Here is a 21690-nt window from a genome sequence, read left to right as displayed (position 1 = left end):
CAGAGGCTGACCCAAGTGCCTCAGAGCCAGGCACGCTCACATCACAGCTCTCTAAATAAGCCAGTTTCAAAATAAGAGCTGAAAGCTGTGTTTGCTTGTGTTAGCTTATTATTGTGGAGACTAACATTCAGTGATCATGTGTTCAGACTCATAATGATTACTCTCAGAAATCCTGATCTTTGTATTTACTGTGTGTTGGATCAATAACTGAGATTCATGGTATCACACAGCTGTGCTGCTGCTGCTGATGTCAGCACATCTGGAACAATACGAGGTATCTGCTACCAGACTGAGCAGGACGTGAGACCTGTGGACTGTTTAAAGCTGTCCCTCCACAGCTCACTCAGACCTGATCCACACCTCAGTGATATTCTCTGACTTCCTCAGTAGAGACAGAAACCATTCAGATCTGGGACCATCAGCTGACTGATGATGTCACACAGACTGTGTTTTTCAGGAACAGTGATTCTGATGTGAGCCTGCTAGCTGACAGCAGACCTGATGAAAGCACATGTTCACATCTGTGAGGACAGACTGGACTCTTTGACTGCACCTTGGTTCTCCTCAGAGGTCTGTACAGGAGCATGTCCACCCCCACTGAAGATCTCAGTCACTGTGAAACATAGAAAGCTGCTTGTGTGGCCTCTGCCTCACATGTAGATACAGCTACAGGTTTCTCTGTCAGTCAGACTGAAACAGTGTCCTGATGCTGCATCATTCAGCTCTGTGCCCCAGTCAGCATCACTGGGAGCTACCAGTGTTTCTGCCCTTTTCCTGTAACACTACACTCAGCACAGGCTCAGCTGGTATCCAGTGTTGGACTTTGGCTTCAGCTGCTGTGATAGATCCTCTAACATAGATCAGCTCTGCTACATGTTGTTAGATAAGTGCAGCTGCTGTCATGTCCTGATGTTTCTCTGGCTCAGCAGCTTCTCCATCAGAGGTTCACATGGAGCTGATCCAGTATCTCCAGTAACTGTGTTCTGTGCCTCACTGGTTCATCCTTCTGTCTGTGTGACGTCAGTCAGATGTTGAAGTTAAACTCTGTAATCTTCACTGTGTCACAGAGTTCAGTGAGTCCCGTTATTCACAGTATCAATCAGATCATCAGAGAACAGCTGATCAGCAATCAGTGGTGCCAACAGCGCCTCCTGTGGTGAGAGGATGCAATAATGCAATGTAGCATTTTTCCACTCAACACTTGCAGTCATGGAAACTGTCTGTTGGATCTGTGTGACGTTGCTTTCTTGGTTAGAGTTCCTCACAAATGTCCAGATGATTCTTCTAATGAGGCGTCGACCATGTTTGCAGTTCTTTGGAAGAAAACGTCGCCCTTTGCCATCCTTACTTTTCTTTGACTTCTTCAAATGCAGCTGAACTCCAGCTGGTATTTTCTTGGACTTTGCAGCTGTTTCTGGTCATCAGTTCATTCCTGCAAACCTCTGAAGCTGAACAACAATGATGCTGCATTGCTGGCTGATCCCAAAAGGTTGATTCTGTTCATCTGGACGTTTTCAGAAACGTTTGCTCACTGATCAGGTGACTTCTTCAGTCTCAGCTGACTGCAGCTTTACAAGCTTACAAACAGCACATTTGCACAATGACTGAAAGCAGCAGCACCTGATATATATGATACTAATATAATACATATACATATATAATCCATACTAATGATGAAGGAACTGAGCTCACAGTCCATTGTTCATTCAGTGAACTACTCAGTTTATTTTGGGCCTCAGAAATGCTCACTCTGTTTGTACATCACTGTCAGCAATAGACTCATTCTGCTGTGTGGACAGGAACACATGTGACATCACTTCCTGTTTGTTTGTGACTGAAGAGGAAGAAGTTTACAAGGAATCATTTAGAAGAGTTTCAAACATCAACTGATTGAATCCATGAATCTGAAAACGTGTTTGTGAGTGAAAGAGACAGACATGTACAGACTGAACTATCTGTTCAACAGTCAGAGTGTTTCTGTAACAGGAGACACTCTTTACACTCCACTCAGCACAGGGACACTGAGGAACCAGGAAACCAGACCATAAACCCAGGATAAAGAGTTTGAGTGAATGTGGTGTTGAAGGTGTGGAGGTAGATCAGAGTGTCAGAGGAGACTCTGTAGAAGGACAGAGTGCCAGCAGGACAGTCCACATACACTGCTGCTCTGTTAGAGACAGAGGAGGAGGAGGAGGAGGAGGAGATGGATGTTTTTATTTTATTGTGCCTGACAGACTGAGGACCACGATCAGAGCAGAACAGACTCCAGGACTGATCATTCCATCCAAACCAACAGTCATAACTGACTCCTTTCCTTCTGATGCTTCTGTAACTCACTGATATACAAACGTCTCCTCTCCACTCGACCTCCCAGTAACAGCGACCAGTCAGACCATTTCTACACAGCAGCTGATGAACATCATCAAATCTGTCTGGATGATCAGGATATGACTGAACCTCCTCCACATGTGTCACCTTCCTGTTGTTGTCAGACAGTTGGAGCTTTGTGTGCACTGTGTTTGTGTCGATTGTGAGTTGACAGGAATCTGATGGAGAGAACAAACACAATCCAGCTGCAGTTATTGATCCATCATCTGTTCATTGATTGACACTTTGATGATGACTCCTGACATGATGAAGATGGTTGAATGTGTGCTGCTTTGTTTTCATGAATCCCATTAAAAACACACTTACACTTCCTCAGACCTGGTCTCAACCATCGGACTCCAGCAGGCTCCACCCTGAAAGGAGGAGGGGGTCAGAGCAGCACAGTCAGCATGCGCACATGGACATTACATGGCTCTCACACACACACTGTTACACACTGAGCTCAAAGCTCGGCTCCACTGTTTTATTCAAAGAAATCTACATTTATTTATCAGCACATTTAAAAACAGGTTGAGCCAAAGTGCTGCACAGAGTAGAGAGAAAATAGGAAACATACACAGTAATGACTATAAAGACTGGTCAGGATTGAAAGCTACAGAGTACAAATGTGTTTCCAACCGGCTTTTAAAAATGTCCAGTGTTGGTGACGACCTGATGTGAAGGGCGACTCTTCCAGAGTTTGGCTGCAGCCATCGATAAAGCTCACCTCTGTTTTTACGTCTAGTTCTGGTCAGAAGCTGCTTATCTGCAGACCTGAGGGCTCCACTTGGATTATTTTGTTAAAGAGAGATAAGATGGAGCCAATCCATTCACAGATTTAAAGACAACCAGATCTGGAAGTGGATTCTACCACGTACTGGTAACCAGTGGAAAAAGCTGGTGATGGGTCGTCTAGCACAGAACCACCACTGGAACCAGACAATTGATGAGGGAGAGAACTGTGACAGCGCCGTTCCTTCACTTGACCTCAGTCGCTCTCGTCTGCTCCCTCGTAACACTGCTCTTTATTTGCTAAAGCAGGGAAGCCATTCACAGAAGGTGCATTTGTCTAAAAGTGCATATTGCAGGCTGCAAATATAGTCTGTCCGGGAAAGAAAGGTCAGTTTAGCAACATCAGCCTTTCTGCCAACACCGCAGCAGATTGCATTTCTGACCTGTCAAGTGACATATATGACCAACTGTGTGAGAAAGCCAAATGTTTCAGTGTATACTCAGTCGCTCTTGATGAGACCACAGACATCACCGACACTGCCCAGCTCCCAATGTATGTCCGTGGTGTTGATGACAGTTTTGAAGTGATGGAGGAGCTGCTCACAGTAATTCCAATGCATGGCCAGACCACCGCTCAGCAGATATTTACAAGCTGTGTGATGCCATTGAGAATGTTGGTTTGCCATGGAAGAGGTTTGTTGGAATAACAACAGATGGAGCGCCATCAATGACAGGGAGGGAAAATGGACTGGTGGCACAAAACAAACTGGAAGAGGAAGGCGTGGAGGAGGCCATTGCTCTGCACTGCATCATCCATCAGCAGGTCCTTTGCAGCAAATGCCTGAAGTTTGACAATGTGATGTCTATTGTTGTGAAATGCATCAACCAAATCAGATCCAGGGGCTTAAAACACCGAAGGTTCTGTGCTTTTTTAGAGGAAATGGAGTCAGAATATGGGGATGTGCTCGACTTCACTGAGGTACGTTGGCTCAGCAGGGGAAATGTATTAAAGAGACTTTTTGAGTTGAGAGCAGAAGTGAAGCCTTCATGGAGAAGGATGGAGTTAGTGTTCCTGTGCTAACTGATCCCAAATGGCTCATGGACTCAGCTTTTCTTGTTGATATGACACATGAGCTTAATGTACTGAACAAGACGTTACAAGGCCAGGGGCAACTTGTCAGTGCTGCCTATGACAACGTGAGAGCATTCTCCACAAAACTGGCGCTCTGGAAAGCTCAGCTCTCTCAGACAAACCTTTGCCATTTCCCAGGATGCAAGGCACTCGTGGATGCTGTCATGGTCGGCTGTGTGGCAGGCAGGATGAGGACCCAATCGCAAAACTCACGGACTCAAGGGATGAACTCAAAAGGCAGCTTTATTGCTGACAAGATGACAGGAAAATACAAAACTTAAACTGGGCACAATAAACTAATACTTGGAGAGAGACACAGGGAAATCCACGCAGCATGAGGGAGACTACGACACAGAACTGAGGGAGACGCAGACATAAATACACAGAGGGTTAACGAGGGAAGTGGGAGCACACGGGGAACACAGCTGACACAGATAATCATAACGAGACAGGGCAGGAGTGAACACAACATGACGCATACTGACGAGAGACTGTCAAAGTAAAACAGGAAGTACAGAGGTTCAGACAGGAGGAGAGAGCACGGGGAGAACACAGACATAACAGGCTGGGGAAAACATGGAATAAAACACGAAAGGGGACAAGGGCTCATGAATACATAGAGGGGCACACAGGGGGTGAGAGTCACAAAGGGAAAGCACACAGGGAACCACATAACAGGGCAACTCAGGAAACAGAACCTAAACAGGGAACTGAATACAAAAATACAAGAGAACTAAGAATACTGGGCCAACACGGCCCAGGACCATGACATCACCCCCCCCCTTAAGGGCTGGCTCCAGACAGCCCAAACACAGGAAAACAAAAAACCAAACAGAAAACGACCCAGGGCGGGCGGCGGGGGCCCAGGACGGAGGGCACGGAGCAGAAAACAAAGGAGCACAGCAAACACCGGAGCCCAAGAAAAACAACCCAAAACACAGTGCAGTTCAGGGGGCCGACCGCGCGGAAGGCAGCGGCGGCGGCGAAGGAGATGACGGAGCAGTTCAGGAGGCCGGCCGCGCGGAAGGCAGCGGCGGCGGCGAAGGAGACGACGGAGCAGTTCAGGAGGCCGGCTGCATGGAATGCAGCGGCGGCTCTCCAGTGTTAGGCATGCTGGCCATGGCCTGGTGGGCACAGGACCAGACGAGGCAGGACCAGACGAGGCAGGACCAGACGGTGGCGATGCGGGGGCCGGACCAGGCGTCGCTGCAGAGGCTGAGGCTGGACCAGGCGACGGCGAAGCAGGAGCTGAGGCTGAGGCCGGACTGGGCGAAGCACAGGCCGAAGCCGGACCGGGCGACGTCGAAAGCGATGCAGAGGCCGGACCGGGTGTGGGTGATGCGGGGGCCGGACCAGACGGAGATGGAGCTGCAGCAGGCGAAGCGGAGGCTGGGCCAGACGAGGACGAAGTCTTGGACGAGGCTGGGCCAGACGAGGACGAAGTCTCGGACGAGGCTGGGCCAGACGAAGCCGGGGCCAGACCAGGCGGAGCAGAAGCAGATGGCAGCTGGACGGGCCCTCCAACGGAGACAGGAGGCTGAACGGGCCCCTCGGACCCTCCAGCGGAGACGAGGAGAGGCTGGAGAGGTTCCCCTGAACCCCCAGCGGAGACGAGCAGCGGCTGGAGAGGTTCCCCTGAACCCCCAGCGGAGACGAGCAGCGGCTGGAGAGGTTCCCTTGAAGCCCCAGCGGAGACGAGGAGCGGCTGGAGAGGTTCCCTTGAAGCCCCAGCGGAGACGAGGAGGTGCTGGCCGGGCTGGGCAGAGCCGCCAGCGGAGACGAGGAGCAGCTGGAGAGGTTCCCTTGAAGCCCCAGCGGAGACGAGGAGGTGCTGGCCGGGCTGGGCAGAGCCGCCAGCGGAGACGAGGAGCAGCTGGAGAGGTTCCCTTGAAGCCCCAGCGGAGACGAGGAGGTGCTGGCCGGGCTGGGCAGAGCCGCCAGCGGAGACGAGGAGCTGCTGGAGGGGTCCTCCTGAACCCCCAGCGGAGACGGATGCAGAGCCAGCGGGTGCGGGGTCCTCTGGCACCGCGGGCGCTGACTGTAGCGGCACAGGGCACGCAGCCGGCTTAGGATGCGACGGCTGGGGCTGTGTAGGGCAAACAGTCAGTTTAAAGTGTGTCAGCACCGCGTAATCTTCAGCTGGTGAAGAAGGCTCACTAAGGCTTCCAGCTGAGGTGGGCAGTGACTGAACGGGTTGCTGGGCTAAGCACTGAGCTGGTGACAGAGACAATAACTGAGCTGACAAACTAACAGGCAATGAGGCAAAGGACTGAGGCGGTAACGGAGCGGATGACTGGGCAGACTGTGGAGCCGTTAACTGTGCTGAAGACTGAACTGGTGACAAAACAGGAAACTGTGCTAATAACTGAGCCACTGACTGAGTTATGGACAGCAATGCCAGTTGTAGTGGTAGTTGCGCTTGTGGTAGATTAGGTGTCTGGCTCTGGGTTGCTCTCCTTCTGGGAACAGGAACAGGTGCTAGGCCTGGCCGAACACCAGTCATCCCCACCCGAGGAACAGATACGGGTGCAGGGACGAGCTGGTCTCTGGCTGCCTTTACCCTGGGGGCTGGTGTAGGTGCAGGAGCTAGCTGGACCTCTGTCGCTCCCACCCGAGGAACTGAGACGGGTGCAGGAGTCGGCAGGGTCACGGCTGACCTCACCCGGGGAACCGGAACAGGCACAGGCGACGGCTGGGTGTCCATCAACCCCACCCGAGGAGCAGGTACGGGTGCCGGGATGAACGGAGCCTCTGCCAGGCTGGGGATAGAAGCAGGGACCGGCTGGACCTCAGCCACCCTCTCCCGAGGAACTGATACGGGAGCAAGGGAAAGCTGGGCCTGCGCTGCCCTGGTTACAGGAACTGGAGTTTGAGAGCAGAGTTCAGGAGCAGCAACAGACACTGGGAAAACCAAGTTATTGACGCCAAACTCAGTTTTAGGAGATCTAGGTTTAAAGCAAGCAGGTCCTAGGAAATCCACTGCTATAACACTCTCCAGGTTAGCGCTAGCAGTCCTGGAGGAGGTTAGCTCAGGGACAGTCACCGAAGCAGTTTCAAAACAGACAACATCAACAACTGTCTCTTGAGGAACGGTGTGCTGTCTAACACAGGTCAGAGAAGGAAGAACGCCAGAGACAGTTCTTTTCAGAATCGAGGCTGGAAGGACAAACACAGGTTGAGAAACAAAGTCAATTTTCATATAGTCCATAGGTGAACCAACTCGGCAGGCTGACTCAGATTGAACTGGATGGGGAGCCACACAGTCCAGGGACGAAGTAACACCCACAACCGTTTTCACAGCAACAGGTTCAGAGGAGTAGCGAACAGGATCAAGCATGCGTTGCCGTGGGTCACAAAACTTGACCTGATCAAGCAACTCTTTAACGCTTAACCCTAGTCTTTCAGTTAGCTTAGCAAAGGAAGCGACCATCTTGTTACCGCTCACTCGAGAAACTGAATGATTAAACACTGGTTGTGGACCTGACTGGGCACCACTGGACATGTCAAAAGACACAACGGGTTGGCACATGAAACAGTTACTAGAAGGAGCATCAGTTACAGAACACTCAGTCTCAGATGGTTTGGCTGATGATGGTGGTGGTGTGTGGCTGAGTTCAGACTGGAAAACCCCAGAGTGTACAGGCTGATTAAAACAGTTCTGTGGGGCTGCAATGCTGGTAGCAGTGTGTGGGTGAGTCTGGTGTAGGATAGCTGTCTTAGGTTCAGCTGTCTCTACATGTAACACATTCATATCGGTTAAATCAAAGGACATACTGCGAGCTTTACAAAAATCAGAGGGCTCAAAAACACAAAGGTTGCTAGCAACTGGTGAATGATCCGACACCGAGGTGCCTCGCTGTATAGTGTCTCCAGAGTCCAAACACACAGTGGTGGAGTTATCCGATTCAGGAAACACAATGGCGGGCAAAACAGAGTTACTCACAGTGGTGGAAAAGTCATGAAGTCCGGGTCCAGAAAACTTGGGCTGAGAGTGTGACGCACAGTCACTCTCACCCAGGGATGAAAACTGCTCCGCTGCTCGGGAACGCCGGCGACGTGAACGCCGTTTTCTCCGGGAAGGGGGAGGAGACGAGCCGGACCGCGAATCCTCCAGCGGACCGGGCTGAACGTCCTCCGACTCTTCACACTGGAGAGGCAGCTCTGGGCGGATGCCTACGGTGGAAACGAGGAAGTCCCGGATGTGGGGGTGCAGCGCGCCGAACAGCCACGGGAGTCCGGACACCATCCGCTGTAGACGGACGGCTACGACCTCCCGGTGTTCGTCTCCTGGCAGCACTTCCCACTCCTGACAGTGATATTCCACCGTGTAGATTAAATCCTCCCGGAGCTCAGCGGAGGGGTTGTGAGTTGCTGGGTCCATGTCGTGGTCGTAGTCTTCTGTCATGGTCGGCTGTGTGGCAGGCAGGATGAGGACCCAATCGCAAAACTCACGGACTCAAGGGATGAACTCAAAAGGCAGCTTTATTGCTGACAAGATGACAGGAAAATACAAAACTTAAACTGGGCACAATAAACTAATACTTGGAGAGAGACACAGGGAAATCCACGCAGCATGAGGAAGACTACGACACAGAACTGAGGGAGACGCAGACATAAATACAAATAACGAGGGAAGTGGGAGCACACGGGGAACACAGCTGACACAGATAATCATAACGAGACAGGGCAGGAGTGAACACAACATGACGCATACTGACGAGAGACTGTCAAAGTAAAACAGGAAGTACAGAGGTTCAGACAGGAGGAGAGAGCACGGGGAGAACACAGACATAACAGGCTGGGGAAAACATGGAATAAAACACGAAAGGGGACAAGGGCTCATGAATACATAGAGGGGCACACAGGGGGTGAGAGTCACAAAGGGAAAGCACACAGGGAACCACATAACAGGGCAACTCAGGAAACAGAACCTAAACAGGGAACTGAATACAAAAATACAAGAGAACTAAGAATACTGGGCCAACACGGCCCAGGACCATGACAGATGCAGGCACACCATTCAGTGCTGACGAGTATGTTGATGTCATTTTGAGGCTACAGGAGGAATTTGATCACAGGTTTGCTGACTTCAAGACACACAGAGCCACCTTTCACATTTTCTCCTTTGATGTGCAAGATGCCTCTTCTGTGCTTCAAATGGAGCTCATTGAGGTGCAGTGCAACTCTGAACTCAAAGCAAAGTTCAGGGAGGTGAGTGGAAAAGCAGACAAGGAGGGAGGAAGCAGTTCCTCCCTCAGGCCAAATCTGGCTCGGCTATGCGAGAGGAAACGCTGCCAGGTCTCTAGCAGCAAGGAGTAGGCAAGAGAAGCCATGTTCAGAAGAACTGTTCATTTTCTACAGTGTTCCATTCATGTTCAGAAGAAGGTTATAGGACTGTTAATACAGACATTTCAATCTAAACACAGCAGATATAGAAGACTGAAAAAAACACACAAGTTCACTGACTAAAAATATCTTATTATTATATTATTTATGTATTACAGATTGATTTATTTTCTTATTAATTCTTAATTTGTTTATTTATTTTTCATATTTTGTGTTAAAAAATAAAAATAAAGAGATTTGAGAAGATTGGAATTTTTTAACCATGCCTTTCTTGTAGAAAACCTAATGCGGCCCAGCCTCACCCAGACTCTGCCTGCAGCGGCCCCCGGCTAAATTGAGTTTGAGACCCCTGTCCTACACCATAAATCAGTAAGAGAGGGTACGACCTCTCTCATGGCCCCAAGTGGTGTGTGCATGCCAGAGCACTCTGGAAGGCACACAGAGTCTTTACAGACTACTAAGGATCAAACCTCTATCATCATGCAATCGATTATAAAACTAAGCATATATGAGTAAATATTTCTAAGCATAAATGACAATCAACAATATAAACCTTACAGCTGGTTTTAATAACAGAATTCATTTGTTTCTCAAATGAGAAAGAGCTATCGAGAAACACTCCTAAATCTTTAGTTCTGAACTTTTCCAGTGGGCCAAGGTCAACATTATTAGATAATGCTAATTCTTTTCCCTTACATTATAACAATGTGAGGGGTTAATGCTAAGTAGGCTGCCATTAGTGGCTAATGCTAATTTTAGATGAAAAAGCATTAGCAGCAAATGTTCATATTGTTTTCCTTTGCTTTGTAAGAATGACAGCAGCTAATGATACGAAGTCTACCATTATTAACTATTGTTAATTTGATGTAAATTAGCATTATCCGAGAATGGTAACCCTTTTCCCCTGCATTATAACGATGTCAGGAGTTAATGCTAACTAGGCTGCCATTAGGGGCTAACTCTAATTAGGTGAATAATTATTAGCAGCTAATGCTAATATTTTTTTCCCTTCCCCTTTAACAATGTGAGCAGCTAATGCTAATTTGATGTGAATTAGCATTATATTAGTGAGCAGTTAATGCTAAGTAGGCTGCCATTATTAACTAATGCTACTTTGACGTGAATTAGCATTATGTGCTAATACTAATACTGTTTTCCCTTACTTTTTAACAATGTGAGCGGCTAATTCTAAGTACGCTCTTGTAAATAGCTAATTCTAATTTAGTGTGAATTAGCATTATTTAATAATGCTAACACTGTTTTCTCTTACTTATTAAAAATGATAGTAGCTAATACTAATACTCTTTTCCGTTGGGTAACAACGATGTGAGGAGTTAATGCTAAGTAGGCTGCTTTTAGAGGCTTATTCTAATTAGGGCTGAATAATTATTAGTAGCTAATGCTAATACCGTTTTCTCTTTCCTTATAACAATATGAGCAGCTAATGCTAATTTGATGTGAATTAGCATTATATTAGTGAGGAGTTAATGCTAAGTAGGCTACCATTAGCAGCTAAAGCTAATTTGAGGTGAATAAGCATTAGTAGCTTATGCTAATACCCTTTTCTCTTGTGTTATAATGATGTGAGACGTTAATGCTAAATAGGCTTCCATGAGTGACTCCTTTCCCTTGCATTATAAAGATGTGAAGAGTTTATGCTACGTAAGCTGCAATTAGCAGCTAATGCTAATACTGTTTTCCCTTTCTTTATAAAATTGAGCAGCTATTGCTAAGTAGGCCACTTTTCTCTGCTAAGGATTTGTGTGACCATGATGGAAACTCTGATAAGCTAATGCTGCTAAGCTAATGCTGTTTATGGGCCCTGTTAGAATCAATATTTCATTCTCATTCGGTTGTTTGAGAACAATAACAGAAAAATGTGCACTTGAGAACAAATTTATTGTGAATTCAGCTGTGAATGTACAGTTTGTCATTATTTAAGCTTCCATTTCCAAATGTTAGCTGACACTTTATTAGGTACACTAGTATCTATATCAGGTACACCTGTGACCTAGATGTTCCTGCAAACAGACTCCTTGGAGACCCCTACATAAATATCCATGAACTATCCAGCTAGACTAGTGTGTCTGTCCCTGAAAATATTCCTGCATGTGTGATTGTTCATGTGTCATCTGCAGGAAACAAACAGGAAGTGAGTGAAAGACACGGGAAATGTTTCCAGCTCTTCCTCCTCTATCAGATTTTCTCTCCATACCTGAGAGTGTCCAGTCTCCAGCCTGGATCCTTCAGTCCAGCCGACAGCAGCTTCATTCCTGAAATACCTGGATGATTGTAGCTCAGGTCCAACTCTCTCAGATGGGAGGGGTTGGAGCTCAGAGCTGAGGCCAGAGAAGTACAGCCTTCCTCTGTGATCAGACAGCCTGACAGACTGCAGACACACAAAACAACAATCTACAGTGGGGCAAAAAAGTATTTAGTCAGCCACCGATTGTGCAAGTTCCCCCACTTAAAATGATGACAGAGGTCAGTAATTTGCACCAGAGGTACACTTCAACTGTGAGAGACAGAATGTGAAAAAAAAATCCATGAATCCACATGGTAGGATTTGTAAAGAATTTATTCGTAAATCAGGGTGGAAAATAAGTATTTGGTCACCTCAAACAAGGAAAATCTCTGGCTCTCACAGACCTGTAACGTCTTCTGTAAGAAGCTTTTCTGTCCCCCACTCGTTACCTGTATGAATGGCACCTGTTTGAACTCATCATCTGTATAAAAGACACCTGTCCACAGCCTCAAACAGTCAGACTCCAAACTCCGCCATGGCCAAGACCAAAGAGCTTTCGAAGGACACCAGGAAAAGTATTGTAGACCTGCACCAGACTGGGAAGAGTGAATCTACAATAGGCAAGCAGCTTGGTGTGAAAGAATCAACTGTGGGAGCAATCATCAGAAAATGGAAGACATACAAGACCACTGATAATCTCCCTCGATCTGGGGCTCCACGCAAGATCTCATCCCATGGGGTCAAAATGATCATGAGAACGGTGAGCAAAGATCCCAGAACCACACGGGGGGACCTGGTGAATGACCTGCAGAGAGCTGGGACCAAAGTAACAAAGGTCACCATCAGTAACACACTACAACGGCAGGGAATCAAATCCCGCAGTGCCAGACGTGTTCCGCTGCTGAAGCCAGTGCATGTCCAGGCCCGTCTGAAGTTTGCCAGAGAGCACATGGATGATACAGCAGAGGATTGGGAGAATGTCATGTGGTCAGATGAAACCAAAGTAGAACTTTTTGGTATAAACTCAACTCGTCGTGTTTGGAGGAAGAAGAATACTGAGTTGCATCCCAAGAACACCATACCTACTGTGAAGCATGGGGGTGGAAACATCATGCTATGGGGCTGTTTTTCTGCCAAGGGGACAGGACGACTGATCCGTGTTAAGGACAGAATGAATGGGGCCATGTATCGTGAGATTTTGAGCCAAAACCTCCTTCCATCAGTGAGAACTTTGAAGATGAAACGAGGCTGGGTCTTCCAACATGACAATGATCCAAAACACACCGCCCGGGCAACAAAGGAGTGGCTCCGTAAGAAGCATTTGAAAGTCCTGGAGTGGCCCAGCCAGTCTCCAGACCTCAACCCCATAGAAAATCTGTGGCGGGAGTTGAAAGTCCGTGTTGCTCGGCGACAGCCCCAAAACATCACTGCTCTCTAGAAGATCTGCATGGAGGAATGGGCCAAAATACCAGCTACTGTGTGTGCAAACCTGGTAAAGACCTATAGTAAACGTTTGACCTCTGTTATTGCCAACAAAGGTTATGTTACAAAGTATTGAGTTGTATTTTTGTTATTGACCAAATACTTATTTTCCACCCTGATTTACGAATAAATTCTTTACAAATCCTACCATGTGGATTCATGGATTTTTTTTTCACATTCTGTCTCTCACAGTTGAAGTGTACCTCTGGTGCAAATTACTGACCTCTGTCATCATTTTAGGTGGGGGAACTTGCACAATCGGTGGCTGACTAAATACTTTTTTGCCCCACTGTATCTGTCACCAGTTGAGGGTGGAGAGGGGAGAAGAAAGCAGAGCATCATGGGAAGTCCACCAACAGCCTGAGCCTATAGCAGCATAACTAAGGGATGGTTCAGGGTCACCTGATCCAGCTCGAAGCTTTATCAAAAAGGAAAGTTTGAAGCTGATCTTCAAAGTAGAGAGGGTGTCTGTCTCCTGAACTCAAACTGGGAGCTACTGCCACACCCAGTCCAACATAGCCAGGCTTTCTTTGCTGCTTTGACAAAACCTCAAATCCCAGTCAGAGATGATGAGCATCACCACATTGATGATCATTTCTCTGTAAACCAGGCTTTCTGCTTCAGGATCTGTGCACGCTCACAGAACAAGGAGACCTTTAACCCTTTACAGCCGATCGGAGCGGGCACGCTCTGTTTTGCGTAACTATTTTTAAATCCCAGTAGCACTGCAACCACGTAAGCTAGCGCAAAAATTTTTTTTGCATATGAAACCGGAGGAGTTGTACTTACGTCTTATGTCATCAGCTTGTCCTAGGTCACGGTTTCCTTCCACATAAAGCTTTGCAAAAACCGCATAAAAAGCGCTTGCAGGAACAAAAACATAATATTCCAGAAACACGCTGTTAAAAGATTTTATTATGTTTATGTATAGAAGTACATTTTCATTTGAGGTTCTCTAGATGTGTTTGCTCTTTGTACTAGAGAAGTTACACTGTGCAAGCTCAGCACGAAGTCTCTATCGTTGTATGTTATCTCTTCCTGCATGTGTCTGTGACGCAAACATGCTTGAGTATAACTAAAGGGTGGCAACTGCTGCGGTGTGTGAGTCTCCGTTTGAACTCTCACCCGTGTGCACGTTAAACCTGCAAACCTGTCTGAGTATCATTTATTCCAACCTGAGTTGCATTACAGGAAAACTCCTGACACACGCTTTACCGATCCGATCAGCTGTTCATAACACTTCCTACGTTGGAATAGACGTCAGCGCGAACTTTTGCATTTCCGCCATTACCTGCCCGAAACCGGAAGTGACGTCATTTTCGCGAAAATGTAGTCTTTTTTTACTATCAGGGCCTCAGGGCCTATACTCGTCTTTTTAAAAGTTGCCTTTGACTTTATGACTCTCTGTGTCGTTTCTGGGATGCTTAGGACTCATATTGCACTGCTGGAAATAGTTTATTTTGATGCATATGCTGCTTTTTTGCAAATTTGCAGTATAATATTTATTTTCGTTTTTCCTGCAGTGTATAAAAATTGGTGTATTTCAAAAATAAAACTATGAAGACACTCAAAATAAATTTCCTGTGGTGGGAAACTATTTTGTGCAACTTTTTTGTATTTACAGTTTTGAGGGATAAGCCTCTTAAATTTCTCTAACTACAAATATATGTTAAAAAAGCAAAAACGATTTTCAATTTTTTTGTAGTTTACTGCACTTTTTTGCAATTTATTGTAATTACTATGCACTTAATGAATACATCTTATTAAAATCTGGGCTATAATGGTTGTATTGATGTATAGCAACTTGAAATGCTCCCAAAAATGGCACCACAGCAGGTAAAAATATAATATAAGCTCTGGTGGACTTGGTTCTATGGTAGGTCTTAAAGGGTTAAACATCTTTTCACTAACTGGATGGACTGAGCTCAGCCTACAGATGAACTGGTGCCAGAGATCATAAAGAACATCAAACAGTCAAATTCAACACTTTTAATGGAAATATGAGATTAATGCTGCAGACAATCATGAAGCTGCTGAATTCATGAACATCAAGAATGCAGCGAGTGGTAAAATAAAGATTTGACCTCAGTGTGCTCAGTGTTCCTGTCTATTCCTAACATATTCCTAACATGATAGCTGCACTTTAGAGCTCTAAAACTGGAACTGACTCATGTTTAAACTCTACATGTTACTCAGTACATTCAGTTCTGAAACTCGCCCACAGTCCAACAAAGGAAACATGGAGATCACATCAGTTTGTCACCAAAGTATAATTATTAGGGCAACTTAACCTGTTATAATCTCGTTAACTCATTAAGTGATCAACGTCAGCAATTATTTTAATCACAGTTTTTAAAATCATGATTATTGTGAAAGTGCTCACTGGCTCTGAATATAAAAGCCATGGGTCACAGGAGGGATGTTGATCAGTGCTGGCTTGAAATGGGCGTCATTATGCGTCTCAGCCAATGCGAGCATTGAGGGTGGGCCTAATACTACTGCAGCGCTCACATGACCAAGGACAGAAAGAAAGGGGCGGGGACAGAAACATGGAGACAGGTACAGATCTTTGACATGTTCATTTTAAACTGTTCCAGGAGGCAGTGTTGATACAACTAAAGTTATCTGTTGTTGAAGAAGTCGGTCTGAGGAACGTTCTTAGGATCAACAAATGACGGCATGTATGAGCCTCAAGACGCAGCATCACAAGAAGAACACATGAGCTGTAGAAAAAGGAGAGACTACGAAAGCCACGGCGTTACAACGTGAACCAGCTGTTGGTCTCTCTGGAGACTACTGGGCGTGGCTGGGTAACCATGGTTACCTGGGAGTTACAGAAACGTGCAGAACATGTGATTCATGTTGCACAGCAGTGGGACATTTGAAATAAAGTCAGCACACTCAGTACAGATAGTTCATCAAATATGATGCTGCTGCCAGACGTCTGCCTTTGAACACGTCCCTGCATCGCCCACAACACCAAGGTTGCCATGGCAATCACAGCTGACAGGGACAAAGTGCACAGCTGGAAGCCTGCAGGTATATTTAACATGATGTATTTCTCAGTGTCCTGTCTGTGTGTGAGAGACAAACAGCCTCTGTATGTGTGTGTAAATACAGCATGAATATGTAGAGGACATGTTTGTGGATATAAGTAAATGAAAGCTCTGCGTCATTTGAATCTTTGACTCTTGTTTCTGTTGCAGGTCTGTGACTGAACTTCTGGGAGGAGAAACGTTGGTTTCATGCTCTGTGATTCTGTGTTTTGTCATCTCTCTCAGGTGATGGAGAGCTCAGATGATGACCCCGCCTACGTGGTCAAATTCAAGTCTACATTCAGAACAGACCTGGAGACACGCAAGCAAAATGCCAACATTGTATATGTGAAAACTGCTGCTGGAGCCAGATTCAAGGAGCTCAAGTGTTTACCCAGATCTTACTGATCTCACTGCAGGAACAGAGGGTTGTTGGAGGGAAACCTGTGGAAGCAACAACATCCGAGCCACCAGAGAAGAAGTTGGCCCTGTTGGTGCTTCATCAGAGTGTGAACAGGAGGAAGACTCGGCTGAGAACAGTGTGGTGGATACAGAGCAGAGCCCACCATCAGTACAGAGGCCTGTCCATTAGAGTGCTGCTCCAAACATGCAGCACATGTACTTGGCCACAGCTGCAACATCTGTACCTGTGAAAGCTTCTTCTCTGTTGCTGCTCATATTGTGCAGAAGAAGAGAGTTTCTTTATCATCAGAAAATGTCAATGAGCTTGTGAGTCTTAGCAGCTGGCTCGGTGCAGAGGAGGAAGAACATGTCAAGTCAGAGGAAGATAAATGCAGTTCATGTTGTCAACTCAACCTGGACTGTTGAAAGAGTTTTTCTTTGTCTTGTTTCTGACTGAGATTCTCCAAAGGAAATCCAGCACACACACACTTCACACACTCAAAGTCCTGCACAGTAAATGAGCTGATGAGCGTTTGTGCTGCTGCCTGATAACAGAACAATAGTTCTGCTGCTTCCTGTTCTGCAAACACACATTTATAAATGTTCACTTGCTGTTGATCAAAGGTATGTTGGTGGCTCTGGACGCTGAGGGAACTTTGTAAAAAAACTAGATCAAATGTTAACGTCCTGGCAGAGGCAAAGAACTTTGATTTGATATTTGATTAGATTCATGTTTCAGCTCAGACTGACAGAAATATTTGAACTGCTGCTGTGTTAAAGGGAACACTGCTGTTAGAAAGCACCTGATCTGTTTCTGCACACTGAATGTTGCACTTCTCATACTGCAGTACTATTAAAATAAGTACACAATACACTACTTTTGAACTCATGATTGCATGTTGCTGTAACAAAGCCATTAATGTGATTCAAAGTGTTCATGGTTTCCCAGCACAACAAATGATTGCACAAGTGTGACTGATCCACTTTCTAATGTGTGTGTAGCCCACACTGTGTGTCACTGTGTCACAGGTGAGTCTGTGTATCCAGGTTCTATGAGGACAACAGGATATAGTGACTGAGTCCAGCAGCTTAAAGTCTGACTCCATCCTCCATTTAAATAACTCACAGCAACAACTGAATAGCTTTGCCTTTGTGTAGCTGACACTTCATTTTAATGTCCTTCTATTCTGGTTCATCTGGTCTCAGTTTCTATAAGCACACAGGTTTCATCAGGACTCTATGACCTCAGTAATCTTTGCTGGGCCTTAATGCTCTGAACAAAGCTGCACATCACAAGACTAAATAGAAATGAATCAGTCTTTCATTTCTCACTGCTGTTTGACTTCAGCTCTCAATGTCCCACCATAACCCATGGAAAGAATTACTGTCCATCCAGGCTCCTGAACATGAAGCTGATGAAGGTGGAGTATTGTGAGGGCTGATGGAGATGATGATGAGGAATCCAGGAGCAGTGGGTGGATGGCAGCATCAGCATGAAGGATCAGTGTGAGAACACATCATCATCCACAAAGGAAACCAGTCTGAGTGTCTGACGCTCTTGTTAGAAAGACGCAGTCCCAGCAGTTAGCTTGTCTGCTGGTTAGCTGAGAGCTAACTCACTTGTACATTGAATACCAAACTGTGTAAACCAGGGGTGTCAAACATATGGCCCGTGGGCCAAATCCAGCCCTTGAGATAATTTCATATGTCAAATATTGATGAATTTCCAGGCTTGCTGATAATCAATGTGAGCACATTGTGGAGGACAAAAGGTTTCAAACTGGTCCAGGTCTTAAACCTCACGTGTTCTTCCTAATAGCAGTAAATGGATAGAAATAAGGCTTTTATGAAAACACTGAATAACACTTGCTGCATTTAAAAAGACTAAATGTACAGTTCAGTATTGAATACTACATAAAATAAACTATATATAAAGTGTGTCTGAATGGCAGAGATGCAGAAATATGTGCATGTAGCACAGAGCCACGGCTCAGTGTCTGAATGAGTCTCACAGACCTGAATGTGCTGTTGAAGCCATTTATAATTATAACGTAATTCTTTACTCGTTTGATCTGCTCCTTACCACAAGCCACCAGACGTAGAAGGTTTTGGACTTTTAACTATATTTTCTGAAGTTTTACAACTTTTCTTACTGTTAAAAACCTCGTTATGGCCATTCATGCTGTACAAAGTAATTAGACATGTGTGGTATCTACAGAAACGTCAGAATCTCAGCTAAAAGTTCACAAAACCATCTCAACAACCACCAAACAGCTGAAACAGCAGGTGAACAGATCACACAAAAAAGATGTAAACACAAATCCCCCTGATCATCTGTTTTTTAAACATGAAGCGTAGTTTTGGACGTTCATTTACTGCTGGTTCAGTGAATTTTGGTTGGACAGTGATGAAACCTGCAGCCTCAGAATCTGTGAGAAGTCTGCTTTCAGCACGCAACAGCATTGTTGTGTTGTGTGCTGTGGATCCACCTCTGCAAACTCATCACTGTTTCACCATCAGGTTTCTACTTAGACAATAACAAAGGAAGCAGTTCCCAGGAACTACTTCCTGTCTTGTTAACATAAGAGTATGTTGCCCTTCAAAACACCTCCACTTCTCCTCTTATTAGAGGACTGCCTTATTATTAATCTGCTAATTCTGTCAGTTGATGAAAGAAAAATGCTTGATCTCACCTGAGAGTTTCCAGTGTACAGTGTGGACTCTTCAGTCCTTCAGACAGAAGCTTCACGCCTGAATCCTTCAGGTTACTGTTACTCAGGTCCAGCTGTCTCAGATTAGAGGTCTGAGAGCTGAGACCTGAGGCCAGAGCTTCACAGCTTCTCTCTGACAGGTCACAGTGACTCAGTCTGAAAAATAACAGATAAACAATTACAAAAATAAAACACTTCTGTTGAAGTGTAATGAGATACTATTATATTTAGCAATATTTCATCTTGTTTTGTCAGGAAACTGAGCACTGATGCAGAGCAACATGTGGAGAGAATCAGAGGAGAAGAAGTGAAGAGAGAACAGCAGTAAAACAACACTGAATTGTTCAGTGTGCTTTTGATATCAACAGAATGTGTCAAATTTCTTTATTTTGTATTTGTTTTAGTAGAATTGATGATTATCACTTAGATAACAACCACAGGCCAGGTCTAAATTGCACTTTGGTGACAGTTACACCCAGAAATATTTCAGAAACGTGGACAATTTGTGCTCCATTGTATTCAGTATTGAACAAACTGAGTACCGATGACCACTTAATATTTTTGATATTTTATTTGAGTTGTTCCACCTGATCTGTGTTAACTAGAATAAACATTTAAAAGCTAAAGCTATGATCACATATGTACTTACAGAGCTTTGTTGGAGGCTTTGACCACTGGCAGCAGCCTCAGAAGAGCCTTTTTAAAGGCTCATGTTCTCACTTAGATCATTTATTTCTACTTACATTTCATTCTGGGAAAAATGGGGATTACTTTGAAAACAGGAACTATTTTCCCCAAAAATCAGCCCTGGATTAGTAAATCACTCCAACATGTTCTCAGGCAGAAGAAGCTGTCTTGTTATGAGGGAGAGAAGAAAAGCAGCTAAAATCAGGTGTAAAAGTAAAGCAGAGGATGAGCTGAATAAAGGACACTCAAGGCTGGCTTGGAAAGGAATGAAGTCCATGGTGGGGATGCAGAACAAGGAGCAAAGATGAATGTGATGCTGAATCAGCAGAAGACTTGGACTCATTTGATTCCAGCTTTTTTTTTTTATTGACATTTTAGAATCACTATACAATACCATCAACTTCAGCTATCTTTCAGTACATATATTTTTTTATTTTTTTCTATATTTAAACAACTAAAATACCCATACAATAAGAATGAAAGAAGAAGAAGAAAAGAAAAAGAAGCAAAACAGGAAACAACAAACAACATAAATAAAAAATACATAAAGAAAAAGAAAAAGGAAAGAAAAATAAATAAATAAATAAATATAGGGAGTGTGTTTTTGTTTCCATTAATGTAACTAATTTTTCCTCTAGTCTTCTAGTAGTTAACAAAGTCAAAATCTAACGCAAAAGCAAAAACTGGCCTGCGTTTTCTAATGTAGTCCATCCATTTCTTCCATCGTGATACAAACAGGTCCCTCTTGTAGTTCACATCTGCTGTCATTTTCTCCATTCTGTAAATGTCCAGTGTGATGTTCATCCACGTGTTCATAGCTGGGCTCTCTGAAGAAAGCCATTTTTTTGTGATGGCTTTTTTGCCTGCTGCCAGTAAAATATTAAACAAGTATTTATCGTTCTTTGTCCATCCTTCTGGCATAAGTCCAAAACGTAGAGTTTTACTTTCCAAAGGTAAATATCTTCCAAATGTCTCTTGTATTGCTGCATGTATTCCCTTCCAATAAGTTTTAATAACATGACAGTCCCAGAAAATATGATAGTGATTTGCATTTGTATTTCCACAATTTCTCCAGCAAGCGGGAGGGTTACCTTCATAGTGAGATTTTTGGTGAGGTGTAATAAAATATCTTATCAGGCATTTCCACCCAAATTCCCGCCAGCTCTGTGAGCTGCTACATTTCCATTGATATGCCCATATTGTTGTCCATTCTTCCTCCTTTATCTCTATTCCTCCCTCCATTTCCCATTTTGTTTTGATATACAAGGTTGAGTGTAATTTCATATTTGTTAATCCTTTATAGAGGTCACCTATAATACCTCTATTTTTATTTGAACTGCCCTTTTAAATACGTCTAGCAGCTGTTTACTCAATTCAGCCTTAGCTTTTATCATTTTATTGACAAAATGCCTCATCTGTAGACATCTATAAAAATCCTGTGTTTCTAATGAATATTTATCTTTCATTTTATCAAAACTAATTAGTCTGCCTTCCTCCATTATCATACATAAAGCTGTTAATCCTTTATATGTCCAATCTTTGAATCTGGTG

At 44.9% G+C, this 21690-nt stretch overlaps 1 protein-coding gene across 1 annotated transcript; it reads right to left on the bottom strand.

Annotated features, from left to right (window-relative positions):
• Nucleotides 1-1254: 1254 nt before the first annotated feature.
• LOC308402639 (stonustoxin subunit beta-like) lies at nt 1255-21236 on the bottom strand (the record flags this gene model as incomplete). The annotated part of the gene is made up of 6 exons (XM_080891628.1): nt 1255-2546; nt 2695-2741; nt 11793-11966; nt 19435-19608; nt 20102-20148; nt 21231-21236. The coding sequence occupies 6 exons, from the start codon at nt 21234-21236 to the stop codon at nt 2008-2010; spliced, it is 987 nt and encodes a 328-aa protein (XP_080747754.1). The 3' UTR covers nt 1255-2007.
• Nucleotides 21237-21690: the final 454 nt, after the last annotated feature.

The sequence above is a fragment of the Rhamphochromis sp. 'chilingali' genome (assembly GCF_963969265.1).
Source record: "Rhamphochromis sp. 'chilingali' genome assembly, chromosome: 1".
NCBI lineage: Eukaryota > Metazoa > Chordata > Actinopteri > Cichliformes > Cichlidae > Rhamphochromis > Rhamphochromis sp. 'chilingali'.
This window is presented reverse-complemented; position numbering and strand designations above follow the sequence as displayed.